We start from the raw sequence: 16,729 nt of genomic DNA, 5'->3' as shown, positions 1-16,729 counted from the left end.
ACATGGAAGGAACCCACTTGAGTTGTGATTAGCAATGGAGGAATCCAGTAATTTTCTCCCCAGTCTGAAGGTCTGAATGATAGGCCCCCATAACTGAGTTTGAAGTAATCAGGAGAAAGGGGGAAGATAAAGGCTGAAAGGGCTTGCCTGCATGGTTATTTGAGATGACAGGTATTCTTTTTTTTTTTTTTTTGGGTGTGCTAGGGATGGAACCCAGGGCCTTGTGCTTACAAGGCAAGCACTCTACCAACTGAGCTATCTCCCCAGCCCCCAGACAGGTATTCTTGAGAGAGAGGTTCATCAGCCTCATTGGTTGATCTTGGGAGTACCTAAGCCCTTTTTTTAGAGACTAAGGTAAGTAGCAATATTATTGCACTTTCTTATTTTAGGAATTGTGATTCAAGTGATTCACATTTTAGTCCCTTCCAGAATAGAAAGTTAGGCATAGGTGCCAAAGAAAACAAAGGCAAACATAGCATCAATTTCTGGGAAAGAAAAATAGAAAGTACCTCCCATGATACTTAGTTGTTTTCTTCTGAGTTATAGGATTTAGGTAAAATAATGCATAAATATTAGTGTATAAAACATCTTAAAACTTTACATCTATTGTTTCCATAAACCTAAGTGGAAAAGTCTCTGTAGTAAACATTTCAAGTTTCCATGGGTAATTTGCTTATTCTTAATCATGCCTAGGAGTAAATATTTTTAAGCCAGTGATCCTTTTTTAATCAGTGTATTTTTTATAACCTGTGCTTTCATATGCCTTTAAAGAATAAGCTTTCCTAATCATGTAGCATTCATTGAAATTACTTCCTTGGCTCTTATTTCTCTTAATTATGAAAATCAAGAATTAGAATTAGGAAAATCAAATTTTAAATTGAATTGCATCCACTAGGATACGTTATATGGGTTTTGTTTGTTTGTTTTTTTGGGGGGGGAGTGTTTTTTAGTACCCAGGATTGAACCCAGGGGTGCTTAATCACTGAGCCACATCCTTAACCCTTTTTATTTTTTATTTAGAGACAGGGTCTCACTAAGTTGCTTAGGCTGGCTTTAAGCTTGTGGTCCTCCTACCTCAGCCTCCTGAGCTGCTGGGATTACAGGTGTGCACCCCACATCCAGTGAGAAATTGAACATTGTGTGGTTTTGTTTGTTGGGGACCTTGGCTCCCAACAAACATGGTTTGTTTGTTGAAAACATTTGTCTAGGACCCAGATCATTTGAAATAAATGTTAGCATGAATCTAGTTCTTATTTAAGATGACATCCAGTTAAAATAATCTAAGAAGTATCACTGATGAGGGTAAATAATGGAATATTTTAATGTAGTTGACTTTGACAAGTCCGTAGAAATCACGGGAGGATGTGAAAGTGGTATTGGCTAAATGGTAGCAATAGAACTTCAAGATAGCACTACAATGTAAACAGATATTCTTCTTTAAGTGAAGCATCGTCCCCAAACTGAAAAGCTAGTAGGTCTTTTTTTTTTTTTTTTTAAACATTTCTTTGAGTAGGTTTATGCTGACATTTCTTTGAGTTCTTTGAGTAGAAAGGCCTTTTTTGTTGTCAAATGATTTGGGGGAGTTCTTGACCTGATATTAAGAAGCACATGGGGCTGGGGTTGGGGCTCAGTGGCAGAGTGCTTGCCTAGCACGTGTGAGACCCTGGGTTCAACCCTCAGTGCCACGTACAAAAATAAGCAAATAAAGCAAAGGCATGCTGTCCATCTACAACTACAAAAAACATGTAAGAAAAAAAGAAGCACATGGAAGCTTCCTTCTTTGTAGATATATTTCAATCCTCTGGCAAAAAAGAAGGTGGGGAGAAAGGGCAGCCCAGGCTGCAGAAATAGGATAATATGTTTAAAAACTGGCATTGCATTTTAAAAGATCTTTTTGTTTAAAATCTTTTAAAGTTCATCTTCAGTTCAATGCAGAGGCAGCTCTTTAAATGATGTTTGGATCACAGGTGCTGCCACCTGAATGCCAGGCAAGGGTCTCCACGGTGTTCAGGCTGATAGCTTCTGTGAACAATAGTTGTGGTGTGAAATATGCTGGCCACTGAACTTTTCATAGTATTATTAGCATTTAATGGTCTTTGATGTCAGTGGGTTATGGTGGGTTAGGAATTTGGAAAGAAATTTGCTGTGAATAGAATGTATACATATGGTTAACCATAAAATCAAACAGAAAATAGAGATGAAAAGTGAAACACCTCAAGCATGAATACCAAATGTTGAGAAATCACATGTGAACATAGTGCACATGAGACATCCACTCCATCTTCCTTTCATTGCTAACCATCATGGCAAACACCTAGAGTTGGCTCTTGACTTCTTGGCAGTAGTATGATGAGCATCAAAATGAGGACATGGGACTTAGAGTGAGGGCTTTGACTGACTTCTTGTCTGCTTGGGGTTGGGGCCTCCCTCTCTCTCAGTGAGTGGTGCTGAGTCCTAGCAGTATAACTTTTGGGGTTTGGGAGTATCGGGAATCAGCATGGAGCCTGGGCTTTGGAATCAGACAAATCTGCTTTCAAATCCTACCCCTCCCAGTTACCAGCTTTGTGACTGGGCAGTTTCTAATCTGTAAAACGGGGTCATAAATACTTGCATTATTAGGGTTGCTTTGAGAGTATATGAGATGCTTAGTGCAGTGCCTGGCACATAGTAAGTGCTTAATAAATCATTGCTATTATTATTATCATAACAGAAACATTATCTAACTAGAATGTTTACTTCTGTCCTGGCAATAATTTAATATTCAATTTCCCCCACAATAAGGTATGATGGTGTTAAGAGAAGGAATAAGAAATGCATATTAATATTTTTTTTCCTTATGACAGAAACCTGAAAAAATATTCCCTTTCTTCCTAAGATAGTCTTTGGACTATAGTGATTCTTTGTGCTATATTTATAATGTGGTTATCATTACATGATATTTATTTATATGATGGTTGGAGGTGATGGCTTTTTTGACATGGATACATTCCCATTCTCTAGAAAATAATCCAGCCCCTTAATTCCATTTTAAAGATAATGAAGTCACTCTTGATGCAATGCATGAAGATAAAGCTATGTAGAACCTACTTTGCTGGGCTTCAAGTTTTTGGTCCCACTGTCTTTGAGAGAAGTTGTTTAAATCTAAGTCATCTTGCTAGGCGAGGACATTTCTCATAACTAGCATCTGAACTTCTTTGTATTTCATCTATTTGCCATGCCATGCAAGACCTTGAAAGTGCTGACATTCGGAATGCTGAATATTCTTCTGACTCTGGTGCTGTATCTGCTGAGTGACAGAACTGTCACTGCCTTCGTTCAAACCCCTTTCCAGTATTACTGCAATGGCTTCACATCCCAACCCTTTATATGTTCTAACTTGGAGTATTTGGTATCCTAGTGTACATATCTAGCAGTCTTTAGTATTTCACTGCCTTGCTCCTTAAGTAGCTTTCCTTCTATATAGATCTTCCAGATACTTCCTTGTTCAAAAACTTGCAATGACTGTCCATTGTATATTCTACTGCTTGATCTTGAAATCATGACAAGTCCCAGAGGACCTTACCACTTTTGATTGCCTGTGTTCTCTTTCATGTCATATGTGTGAAGTCCCTTTCTCGGCCTTGTGTAAGGACTAAGGACCTTCAGTCCATCTGCCCACTCTGATCCCTTAAGTTTGGCATGTAAGCTCTGATGGATAAGAGCACAAATGACTTGCATGACCTGAAGCCAGGTTGCCTGAGATGAGCCCATCAACCTATAATTCTTTCCTGCCCCCTTCCATATATGCCCAGTTCCTAGATGTGGGTTTCTTCTCAAGCCTCCAGGCTACTAAATTAGGACATCTTCAGTGCCCCTCAGCCCCCTGCTTGGGGCCCTGAATGCAACCCATTTAATTTTGGCTCTGAGTGCAGGGCTTCTGTCCATAAAGCCGAAATAGTTAGTGAGAGATCTAGACTCCCTCCTTGAGTTCCTGCCAGCCTTCTCTCTGAGTACATCATATCATGGTATTTTCATTTAGCTGGACTTCAGAATGCTCCATGTTTTTCTCTTGCATTTGAATGCTAGCCTGGGATGTACTTATACCATAGATTTGGCATCTTGAGCAGGCTTGGCAAACTAAGACCATTGGGCCAAATCCAAACCAACAGTTATTTTTTTAAAGAAAGTTTTATTGCAGCACAGCCATCCTTGCTCAGTGACTTAGTATCTATAACTGCACTATAATAGCAGAGTTAAATAGTTGAAGCCTTGTGGCCTGCAAAGCCTTAAATATTTACTGTCTAATCCTTTACAGAAACTCTTTGCTGAATCTTGGAAGAGAGCCAAGTAGTTTCCCTTGCCTGGGTCTGCTTGTTCTTTGGTAATTCCCCATTCCTGTCCTGTCTACCCACAGAGGCCCAGCAGACAATTCATTGAGACTCTGAAGATAGGTTCCAACCCATGCAAATGACTTATTTTTACTTGAATTTCCCTACTTCCTATTTGGCATCTGCTTAAAATGTCCTTCCTCTGTGTTTGACTTTCCAATAGAAGAAATGCTGCAGTCAAAAATTATGCCTGTCTTTTAATGTAATGTCTTAGCCCTAATGTACAAGTCTGTCAATATGGACAATATCTCTAAACGTGGCCTTCAAACATCCCTAAGGTTAGGCCTTTCCAGTCTCTGTTGTCTCTCACTCAGATCTGCCAATCTTCACAGATTCACAACATCTCAAGTTGCCAGGTCCTCCCATACTACAATGTCCATGTCTTCAAGCATCTCCTGTAGCATCTCTGGTGCCCACATTTTCTAATCTCAATAATAGTCATTAAAAGTCTAGGTCTTCCAATATTGTCATCAGTCTTTAAGGTCCATGTATTATCTGTCTCTTTCAGGGTCCAGAGTTCTAACTTCCAACGCTTCTGTGGACCCAATCCTTCAGTATTTCCTAAATACAGGTCTTCTAGAGTCTGTGTATTTCATAGTGTCCAAGTCTAACTTTTCCAATATCTTCTAACACTTATATCATCCAATTCCCATATATATATTAATGTGTCTTAAATCCTGGTTTTACGGTTTTAAAATTTCTTTTTATTGTCAGTTCCACCAATGCCAAGTCTTTTTCAATATCTAACAATCTGGTCTTCCAATATTCAGGTGTTCTAGTATCTCTGATGTCTGAATGGCTATATCTCTTTAACATTTCGATCTCCTAATATCCAGGTACCAGCATGCTTGAATTCCAACATCATTAAAACTTAATTCTTCCAAATTTTGTATCTTTTATCAGGAGTATGTCTATATCCAGATTTTCCAATGTTTACCAATATCCAGGGCTTCTGATTTTATAATTTCTAAATGCCAGTCTCCTCCATTATCCATACCTGCCAGTGTTTAGGGGTTCCCAAGTAAAGGAGTTGTAATGTATGATATCCAGGGCTTCCGGTGTCTGTGGCTTTCAATATCCAATATCTCAGTGTCCAGAGTAACCAATGTCTCCAAAATCCAAGGCTTCCAATGTCTCCAACATCCTTTGCTTCCAATGTTTCCAATGTCCAGGGTTTCCAATGGCGCCAGTGTCAAGGTCTTCCAACAACTCCAGGTCTTCCAGCAACTGCAAGTCTTCCAACAACCTCAAGGTCTTCCAGACAATCCTAGTCTTCCAGAAAATCCACGTCTTCCAGACAATCCATGTCTTCCAGCAACCTCCATGTCTTCCAGTAAATCCAGTCTTCCAGCAATGATAGGTCTTCCAGGAAAATCCACATCTTCCAGAAAATCCATGTCTTCCAATAATTTCAAGGTCTTCCAACCAGTCCATGTCTTCCAACAATTTCAAGGTCTTCCAGCTAATTTACGTCTTCCAGAAAAATCTGTGTCTTCCTTCAAATTCAAGTCTTCCAATCAATCCAGGTCTTCCAGAAAAAATCCGGGTCTTCCAATTGATCAATGTCTTCCAGAAAGAAATCCAGGTCTTCCAGTCAGTCCATGTCTTCCAGAAAAATCTATGTCTTCCACTAAGTCTAGGTCTTCCAATCAATCCAGGTCTTCCAGAAAAATCCAGATCTTCCAGCCAATCTGTCTTCCACCAAATCAAGTCTTCCAGTCAACCCATGTCTTCCAGATAAAATCTGTTTCTTCCACTAAATCCAGGTCTTCCAGTAAAGCTATGTCTTCCAGACAATTCATGTCTTCCAATAATGTGAAGGTCTTCCAGCCAATATATGTCTTCCTGAATATCCACATCTTCCAGAAAATCCATGTCTTCCGGTAACCTCACAGTCTTCCAGCAAATCTGTGTCTTCCCAACAATCCAGGTCTTCCAGATAATTAAGGTCTTCCTGAAAATCCACGTCTTCCCCAAAAGCCATGTCTTCCAGAAGATCCATGTCTTCCAATTGACTTCCAGGTCTTCCAGTCTATCCACGTCTTCCAGAAAATCCTCGTCTTCCATCAAATCCATAGCTTCCGGAAAATCCATGTCTTCCAGCTAATCCACGTCTTCCGGGAAATCCATGTCTTCCAGCTAATCCACATCTTCCAGGAAATCCACGTCTTCCAGCTAATCCACGCCTTCCAGGAAATCCATGTCTTCCAGCTAACCCATATCTTCCAGGAAATCCATGTCTTCCAGGAAATCCACGTCTTCCAGCCTACCTACGTCTTCCGACAAAGCTATGTCTTCCAGAAAAATCCATGTCTTCCAGGAAATCCATGTCTTCCAACAAAGCCATGTCTTCCAGGAAATCCACGTCTTCCAGGAAATCCACATCTTCCAACAAAGCCACGTCTTCCAGGAAATCCATGTCTTCCAACAAAGCCATGTCTTCCAGGAAATCCACGTCTTCCAGGAAATCCACGTCTTCCAACAAAGCCACGTCTTCCAGGAAATCCACGTCTTCCAACAAATCCATGTCTTCCTTCACCTCCAGGTCTTCCAGCATCTCCAGGGCTTCCAGCATCTCCTCATCTTCCAGCGTCTTCATGTCTTCCAACATCCTCAGGTCTTCCTACAGCTATCCAGTCTTCCATCAGCGGGCTGAATATCTACGTCTTCCAATGTCTCCAGTGCCGGTCTTCTAACATCCAAGTCTTCCAGTGTCTGCAATATCCAGGTATTCTAACATTTTCTAAAGTCCAGGTCTTCCAGCCTTCCCCCAGGTTGAGTCTTTTTCAAATTTAGTCTTCCTCTGTCCAAGCCTTCCCATGTTCAGATCTTTCCACAGACAGATATCCCAACTCTGGTATTTCTGCTCCCATAAAAATTAGCTTCAAAAATTTATGGGATTCCTTCTTATAGCCCATATTTTATGGACCAACTGTACTGATTTAATTGTCTTTTTCATTATTAGGAAATGTGTGTTTATTCTCTATAACTTTCTAAGATAGTGATCAGGAAAAAAATTTACAGAATAAGCAGATAGGATTGTCACAGTGAATTGACTTCATTCCCATTGCTTGTGGTTTTTATAGTCAACATGCTAAGGTGCAAGTGAAATCTTTATTTCAATAAGAAAAATTCATGTTTAGAGGCTTATTTTAGATGAAGTTAACATTTAGTGTATTTTTCCAATTTTTAATACCATCAATTTTTATTTGGTCTTATGTAACTTTATGATGATGACGATGATGATGATGATAATGGCAATAGCAATAGCATTTGCTGTGTCCAGGCACTGTTCTAAGGTCCTTACATGCATTCACTCATTCAGTCTTCGCCATAACCGATTGAGGTAGGTATTACCATCATCCCCGTTTTGCAGATGAGGAAATTGGCACACAGAGGTAAAGTAACTATCTTTGGACATGTCAGTTAGTAAATAATAAAACTGGGATTTGAACCCAGCTAGCCTGTTTCCAGAGTCCATGACCTAACCACTTTGCCACAATATCTGCTTTTGAGAATCAAGATGAGAATTATGGGATCTAGACGTTGATTGCTCCCATATTATGTGTCAAATATCATAAAATCTTATGTACAAAATCTCGTTTATCTTGTCACTCTCAGAACCTATTTATATTCACGACTTTCATTCCTCAACCAGCTGCTACCATTCCCTTGCTCATGGGTACTGGAAGTAGGAGCAAACATTTCCTGATACCATTTTCAGTGTTGACAGGAAGCATACAAGGGGCTACTGAGCCCAAGTACCCATCATATTCCCAGCTTCATGCTGTGGGTACCAGGGCTTCATCTTTAACTTTCCAAGCTACTTTCATCCCTTATCATTGACCATTCCCCAGTTTGAACCTTCCTATCCAGACCACTTACCATTAGTTTGTTTCTGACCTCCAGGATCTACCTGCTTCTTCAAATATCACTGACCTCCTGGGTTCCTGATCACAGCCTTGTATGCAACTAATGGTAACTACAGCTCCTTAAATCCCAGCATGCTGACCTAGAGAACTAACTACTTGGTTCTCCAAGTCTCAGCTCTCACCAGGCACTTGCAGCAATGTTGCTACCCATGCCTCTGGCTGCTATGAACGACATGAAAGCCACACAATGCAGTTACAGTTAGGCAAGTAATCACTATAAAGATTTAGAATCATCTACATGGTAATAAACAGGAACAACAATAATAATTAAAATAGCAGTATCATCTGAATTACAGTTTACACAGTGCTATCACTTCATTCTTCATCCATTCATTCATTCAACAAATATTTATTGAGTGCCAGCTGTTTGCCAGGCTTATTCTGATGGAATCTAAAATCAGCTGGGGGAGTGCAGTGTACAGATAATTGAACAGTTATTTATCACTTGTGGTAAAGCCATGAAGGAAAAGTAACATAGGCTGCTGTGAGAGTTTGGAAAGTCAAGGAAAGCACTCCTCAGGAAGGAACGTTCCTGGTGACTCTGAAGGATCTAGTTTCTCATTTGGTTATCCCGATAAGCTGTGACTTAGATAAGACATGTTTTTTTTTATCAGCTTTACCTAATCAGAGTAATGACAATGGGCATGGGATCCGGGTGTTGTTTGGACCTCTTTTTTTTTTTTTTTTCTTTTTCCTTTACTGGCACATTCTGCCTTAATTGAGGAATATAAAACTGTATTCTTTAACTCAGTACTTTCGCTTCAAGGAACCTATCAAAGGACATTATTTAAAATGTGGCTAATTCATGCACAAAGCTGTTCCTCACATACTTATTTGGTATAGCAAAAAAACAAACACCCAAGAGTCTAGCTTTAAGGAAATGATTAATGTGTGCTGTTTACATCTGATGTAATATTCTTCAATTAAAATATTTATGGCGTGTTCATTATATAATGTTGTGAAAAACCAGATGATATAAAGTGTGGCTGCAACTACTTAAAATATATAACAAGAGACAAAAGATTAGAAGTAAATTCGGTGGCGATTGAGAACTATTTATCACTGGGTGAGCAGGATTATGTATGATTGTTTGCTTCTTTAGATTCTTATTTTTTTCCTAAAGTCCTTACAACGTGAAGGTATTTGCTATTCAGGAAAAATGTTTAAAACAGTTGTGTACAAAATTCATTATTAATTTATCCTTTTACTTGTATATTTAATCACGTTTGCTTTTGAAAACACTTCAAAATGTAAGTAAGCAAAGCGGGAAAAAAAAAGAGTTCTCAAATAAGCTCAATACTCAGAGATAATCACTGTTAAGATTTTGGTGAATATTGGTGTAGACTCTTTCATGGGTATGTTTATTTTTCTTTTACAAAGTGCAGTCATTCTACGATTTAACCTATTTCTTTCTCTTAACAACAAATTGTAAGCAAATTTCATGTTGGTAACTGTGCTGTTATGTTCCAATTTTAGCATATAATTGACTTATTCCATCTCCTGTTAGTGGACATGAAGTTCCTTTCAGGTTTCTAGTATTGTAAAAACTTGCTGTGATGAGCATGTATGTTGTAAAAGTCGTGCTGTCCTGCATGGTGGCCTGGTACATGCTTGATCCAAGTTGTTCAGATATTACTTAGTATAAATAACTAAAAGGAGAGGTACTTTGCCAAAGGCCATGCACAACCTGATGCTTATCACAGGAAAAAACAACAAGCGGTTGAGATGTCCAACAACTGGGGGTGATTTAAAAGTTACAGCTCTATGATGGGATACTTTCCAGCCACCTGAAGCTGTACCATAGAAGAATATTTACTAAAATGGGAATATGTTTGTAAGGTATCATCAGTGTGAGGAATAGGTCACACGCAAGTGTGCCTGGTATTCATATTTTGTATAAGGGAAACTATATAAATATCCTTGGAAGAATACACAAAAATGTTAGTTTAAAAAGTCCCAAAAGAAGGATAAATGATGATATATTTACACAATGGAGTATTGTATAGGAGTGATAGGAATGGACTAGAGCTACACATAAATATGTGGGTAGATTTTACTTCTAGAAAATTGATACCAAGTCCCCAATGACTACATATGATTGGATATCTTTTTTTTTCCTGGACCAGAGATTGAATCTAGGGGTGCTTAGCCACTGTGCCCCAGCCCTCCCCCCTTTTTATTTATTTTGAAACTGGGCCTTGCTAAGCTGCTTAGGACCTCACCAAGGCACTGAGGCTGGCTTTGAACTTGTGATCCTCCTGCCTCAGCCTCCCAAGTTGCTGGGATAGGATATCTTTTTTATATTCAAAAATAAGAATAACTAAATGCTGTGTTATTTAGAGCTACATATATATGGCATACCAATTTATTAAAAGGCAAAAGAGTATTACTCAAAAAATTGGGGATGATGATCATCAGTATTACAGAGTCAGAATGGGGAGAGATTATATAAATGGATTTAAACTTTAATATTCCATCACTCTTGTCTGTTGAGTAGATGACTGGATGTCAGTATTTAATTAAAATCATTATTGATTATTTAATAATTATCAAAGTTAAATAAAAGAACAAGTTAATGGATAAAAATAAGTCATGTGTGGATCAATGAGATAGTATGCAAAATCTAAGAATTATTCTGGGCAATGCACTTTTTTTTTCTTTTTTTTTTTGAGAGGTGGAAACGTGATTTTCATTCTTTTTGTTCTTTATTCCCAAGTTTCTATTTTGAAACATATTTTAAAACTAAATTCAGTTTAAACTTCATATTAAAGTTTTAATGATATAAGAAAACACAATATTATACTCATAAATAAGCTCAGAATTACATAGAGTGATGTCTAAGATATGTTTAAAATGCATAACAGGGCCTGAAAAATGTGGACAAGTTAATAATAATTACCTCTGCGTAATGAGATTTCCACATTTTTTTCTGCTTACACACACACACACACACACACACAATTTAGCATATATATTTCTATATAAATATTTAGCTGTAAAGTCCAGATGTTACAGGGTGAGCTTATATTTGTTATTTTTTGTTACAAAAATAATACATGCTGTATTTACTGTAAACAGTAAAAAAGGCAGTAGTACATAAAGTAAAAATTGAAAATATCGGTCTCTTAATCCCATTGCTCAGGGGTAACCATAATTATTTGTTTTGCATTTTCCTGGTAATTTTTCCTTTAACGTGCATATGGTCTTGTATGTTTTACAAAATGAAATCATCCTACATGTATTATTCTACAACTTGCTTTTTTTCCTCCTCAATAGAAGGTCATTTTAAAAATAGCTCCAGGGTATTGCATAGTAGCATGTACTACATAATTTATTCAGTTCTTTTCACACGATAGATCTTCACGTTGTTAACAGTTTGTTGCTTTTATAGATAATACTCTAAAAGTATCCTTTTATATCTACATGTTGCCCTTTTACAAGGATTTTTATAAGCTAGGACCTTAGATTTAGACTTCTACATCAAAGTATTTTAGTATACAGTAATTTATACAGTATACTATATACTGTAGAAATTTTTAGTATACAGTAATTTCCTGGCATGCTGGACATTATCATTCTTTGAAATTTTTGTCAATATTTTGGATGGCAAATCCAATCTTAATCCTTTAAACTATTTTCCCCAATAGCTAGTAAGGTCATCATCTTATCGTGTGTTTGTTAGTCATTTGTATTGCTTCTCTTGGGAACTCCTTGTTCTTATCCTGTTCCTATTCTTTTGTTCTGTCATTTGTTTCTTTTCCTTATTAATTTGTGAGAGGTCTCTGGATATTAGAGCTGGTGTCCTTTTGTCCCGTGTACATTGCAAATGTCTATCATGTGTCTTCTAAATTGGTATGTGATTCTGTTTGCCATAAAGAAGATTTAATGGCCGGGTGGGTTGGCGCACTCCTATAATCCCAGCAATTTGGGAGGCAGGAGGATGGCAAGTTCGAGGCCAGCCTCAGCAATTTAACAAGGTCCACAGCAACTCACTGAGACTCAAAAAGGGCTGGGATGTGGTTCAGAGGTTAAGTATTGCTGGGTTCAATCCCCCATACAAAAAAAAAAAAAGATCTAATTATGTAAATAGAGAAACATTTTAATCTTTTATAGTTTCTTGGTTTTATCTCATAGTTAGGCTTCTATACACCAAGATTATAAAAATAATCTCCTATATTTTCTTCTAATATTTTATATATTCTTATTGCTTAGTGCTTAAGTCTCTGGAATTGGTTTTTCTTTTGTGTGCCTATGTATGGAGAAAAATAGAAATCTATACTGAATTATACTCATTTGGAAGTTCCTTTCTGTCACATATTATATGGGTATGTTTCTTTTCTGTTCAATTGATAATTTTTATCTAAGTACCTCACTGCTTTAATTTCTGTAGCACATTTTAGAATATGATCTGACTGTTCTACCTTCATTATTCATTTTTTCAGAGTATTCTCAGCTATTTTTGTGCATTTTCTTTTCCTAGATGAATTTTAGAATTAACTTCCATTAAAAAAAAATCTCTTAGAAATACCCGAGTCCTTTTGCGTAATAAGTATTTCCTTTGGGAACATGGTGATTTTCTTAAATGATTTAATTTTATTATGATCCTCATTTAGATATTAAACAATTGTTAGGTCTTTTCTTTGTTATTTTATAGTGCTTATTGTGCTAATGTGAATGGTACTGTTTTTATTATATATTTATTAATTTTTAATTGGCAACTAATATTTATATGTATTTGAGGGGTGTAGTATGATAATTTGACACATGGATACAATGTGTAATAATCAAATCAGGGTAATTAGCATTTCTTTTTTTTTTTTTTTCTCCTTGTGGTGCTGGGGATTGAACCCAGGGCCTTGTACATGTGAGGCAAGCACTCGACCAACTGAGCTATAGCCCCAGCCCTGGTAATTAGCATTTCTATCTCTTCCAATATTTATCATTCATTTTGGGAGCCTTTGAATTCTTCTCTTCTGGTTATTTTGAAATATATAATAAATTACTGTATACTATATTTACCCTGTTGTGCTATAGAACACAAGAACTGATTCCTCTTAATTGTATTTTTGTACCCAGTGATCAACCTCTCCCCATTTCTCCCTCTCCTCTCACTGTCCCCAACCTCCACTCGACTCTCAGCTTCTATGAGATCAACTTTTTAAATATTCTACATATAAGTGAGATCATATGGTACTTGTCCTTGTGTATCTGATGTATTTCAACTAGACAAACTATCCTTCAGTTCCATCCACATTGCAAATAACAGAATTTCATTCTTTTCTATGGCCAAATAATACTCCATTGTGTGTGTGTGTGTGTGTGTGTGTGTGTGTGTGTGTGTGTGTGTACGCTGTTTGTTTATGCATTTACCCATTGATGGACAGCCGGGTTAATTTTATATCTTTGTTACTGCTAATAGTGCTATAATTGCATTTTCAAAATTCATTATGAATAGTGCATAGAAAAGTCATTGATTTTGGGGGTCATGGTGGAGATTGAACCCAGGGGTGTTCTACCAGCAAGATATGCACCTAGTCCTTTTTGGTTTTTACTTTTATTTTATTTTTTGTGGTTCTGGGCCTTGTGTATTCTGGGCAGCCACTCTACCATTGAGCCATAGACTGAGCCCTTATTTTTGTTTTGAGACAGGGCCTCATTAAGTTGCTGAGCTTGACCTCAAACTCAAAATCCTCATGCTGTAGTCTCCTGAGTAGCTGAGATTCTAGTTCACACCACCATTCCTGGTATCTTGTATCCAGGTATCATATTAAACTTTTCCTAGCTCAAGTAGTGTTTTTTTTTTTTTTTTTCAGTTGGTTATTTTGAATTCCTAGATACACGGTATTGTCAGCTATAAATAATGAAGTATTTGCTTTTTCCTTACTGTTTGCCTTTGTTTTTCTTTTAGCACATTACTAAATACACACTTTCAGGACAATGCATATTTATGTTGGTCAATAAAGAATGGGCAACGTTGTCTTGTGTTTCACTTTAATAGAAATAATGCCTTAGTGTTTCGCTCTAAAATATGACTGCCATTCTGATGTGTGCCCTTTTTCACGTTATGGAAATGCCTCTTTATTCTTGATTGACTTATAATTTTTTCAGGGATGGGGATAGAATGTTACCAAAATGCCTTTTCTGGCATCTGTCTAGATGATAACAAGAAGGTAACATGGTTGTTGTCTTCATTAATGTAGTTCATTACCAAATGGTGATCTAGTCTTGTATTCCTGTAATAAATCTGACTTGGTCATGGTGTTTTGATGTCATTATTTCCTTTAGGCATGAAACTCCATGTTAACAAGTGCCTCCTTAAACTTTTCACTTCACCATATACTGGGTAGGTAGACAAGGTGACTCAGGCCAGAGGCAGCTGGCTTCTTAGGTATTGCTTGGCTGTCCCAATGCCTTAGGAGATCAAAATCACAGCACACCCATACCACTGTGCCAAGACACACTTCAGAAACTCATTTACTGCTTTCATTGTGTGGTACTCCTGATTTGATATCAGAATTACGTTCCCCTTGTGAATCGACTTTTTTCCCCTCATTTTCTACAGTGTAACTTAGACACAAACTACTCCTTAAACAATTGGTAATATCAATAAAACCATTTTGTCCTGGTACTTGTTTGGGGACTAGAAGTTTAAATCTTTCCATCTCTTCTACGCTTATTAGTTTTCTACCTCTTCTGGAGTCAATCTGGTAAAGAGCTGTCCTTTTCATCTAGATTGCCAAATGTATTACTAGAAGTGTATGCAATATTTTCTCATGTGTCTTAATTTGCATATGTATGACAATATATCATTTAAATTCTTTGATATGACTTTCCATAGGTTTGTATATTATCAGTTATCTGTTTTTAATAGCAGCATTTTTAAAATATCAGTTTCTGCTTTTGTTAATTCCTTCTTTTTGTATTCTTAGGTTCTGTTTGATCTCGTTCTGGATTCTTTAGGTGAACGCTTAGTTTATTTTTGATCTTTTCTATTTTTTAATTAATATAGATTATAAATTGCTCCTAAATATATCTTTGATTGGATCCCATAGTGTTCACGTGCAGTGTTTTCATAGTCTTTGTTTAGTCACCTTACTTCAAGTTTTGTTTTCCTTTTAAATCCAAGAGTTATTGAGAAGTGTATGTATCTCAGCATGGTTAGGCTTTAGTTGATGTACTTCTGTCCTTCCCACCCCCGCCATTACTATGCATACTGTCTCCTACCTAGAGAATGTTTTGTGCGTGACTTACACATTTTTGGAATATTTTCCTTACATCCTGTATGTAATCAATTCTTTATATATGTTCCATATGCTATTAAAGCAAATATGTATTTTTTTTTTTGTTGGGGTAATATTATGTCATGTTTCTAAATGTTAAACCAAGTTGGTCCATTGTTATTCAAATTTTCTATTTTGTCTGCTTGATCTAAATTTTCTGATGAAAGTATGTAAACCCTCCTACTTCATTATTTTGTCACAGACTCCTATTTCTAATCATTTTGCTTTACATATTCAAAGTTCTTCAGTGCATGAAGTTTCATGATCGTCTCACTGAATCCTCTTAGCTTACAATGTAAAGGTCTCTTCTGTGACCCATCCAATGCCTTTTGCCTCGACCTTTCTTTGTACCTCTGCTTGGTTTCTGTTAGCATTTGCTTGGTATTTCTTTATCCTTTCCAATTTTCTCAACTTTGCTCTGTTGCTTTGTTTTAGGTGCATCTTTTCAAAATAACACATAAGGGGATTTTTTTTTTAACTCCAAGAATGTCTGTCTTTAAATACACAAAGTTTTCATATTTATTACAGTTTGGTACTATTCATTTTTCTGGAGTTTTATTATGTTTTTCTCTTCTTGCTGGATTTGTCAAAGCATGTGTACCCCCCTTTCCTATACTTTTTTAGAAGTTTGAGTCATCACTTTTATTCTAATCATGATTATACCTATATATATATCTGTGTGTATATATGTGTATATATATGCATATATATGTATATACATAAAGTATACTTTTGTACTGTTGTAACTTTGATGGTGAGCATGGAATATCTTTGTAATAAAAAGTAGACAAAAAAACCCTGCTTTTAAATGTGTCTAGTATTGGTTCCTTTCTCTGTCCCCTTGGACGCTCTTGCTGTATAAATTTTTTAAAAAGTTTTTGTTGTAGATGGACATACCTTTATTTGTTTATTTTTATGTGGTGCCAAGGATCGAACCCAGTGCCTCACACATGCTAGATAAGCACACTGCCACTGAGCCACAGCCACAGCCCATCGCCATGTAAATTTAAGATCCTTCCATGGATCTCCCATTCTCTCACTTCTCCTGGCTATCCTATTTATTGATACCAGATTAATGTCCTTAACTATCATTTTCCTCATATCATTCAAAACAGACACTTCCAATTTCCCAGTTAACCCTAAACTTCTA

The 16,729-nt window shown here is 36.9% G+C and overlaps 1 protein-coding gene and 1 long non-coding RNA gene across 2 annotated transcripts in view; one reads left to right on the top strand and one right to left on the bottom strand.

The window, feature by feature from the left end:
* LOC306651660 overlaps nucleotides 1-5,664 on the top strand; it is a 51,932-nt gene extending 46,268 nt beyond the window's left edge. The window contains exon 4 of the long non-coding RNA XR_013761175.1: nucleotides 5,540-5,664. This is a non-coding gene — a long non-coding RNA (uncharacterized lncRNA). The remainder of the gene's footprint in view (nucleotides 1-5,539) is intronic.
* On the bottom strand, nucleotides 1,479-16,370 carry LOC306651659 (uncharacterized protein). Its single transcript, XM_079124344.1, has 2 exons — nucleotides 6,707-16,370; nucleotides 1,479-6,633 (listed from the first exon to the last, which is right to left on the bottom strand). Exons 1-2 carry the CDS (start codon nucleotides 6,976-6,978, stop codon nucleotides 6,579-6,581), a joined length of 327 nt encoding a protein of 108 aa, XP_078980470.1. The 5' UTR covers nucleotides 6,979-16,370; the 3' UTR covers nucleotides 1,479-6,578.
* Between the last annotated feature and the right edge of the window lie 359 nt (nucleotides 16,371-16,729).

The sequence above is a fragment of the Sciurus vulgaris genome (genome assembly GCF_902686455.1).
Source record: "Sciurus vulgaris genome assembly, chromosome: X".
In the NCBI taxonomy this organism is placed as follows: Eukaryota; Metazoa; Chordata; class Mammalia; order Rodentia; family Sciuridae; genus Sciurus; species Sciurus vulgaris.
This window is presented reverse-complemented; position numbering and strand designations above follow the sequence as displayed.

What these genes read in the sequence shown, in the direction of transcription:
- LOC306651659 (XM_079124344.1), bottom strand. Translation starts at nt 6,978, where the DNA reads ATGTTGGAAGACATGAAGACGCTGGAAGATGAGGAGATGCTGGAAGCC. An exon ending in TTCCTGGAAGACATGGCTTT is followed by an intron (nt 6,634 to 6,706) that starts GTTGGAAGACAT and finishes AGACGTAGGTAG; the next exon opens with GCTGGAAGACGTGGATTTCC.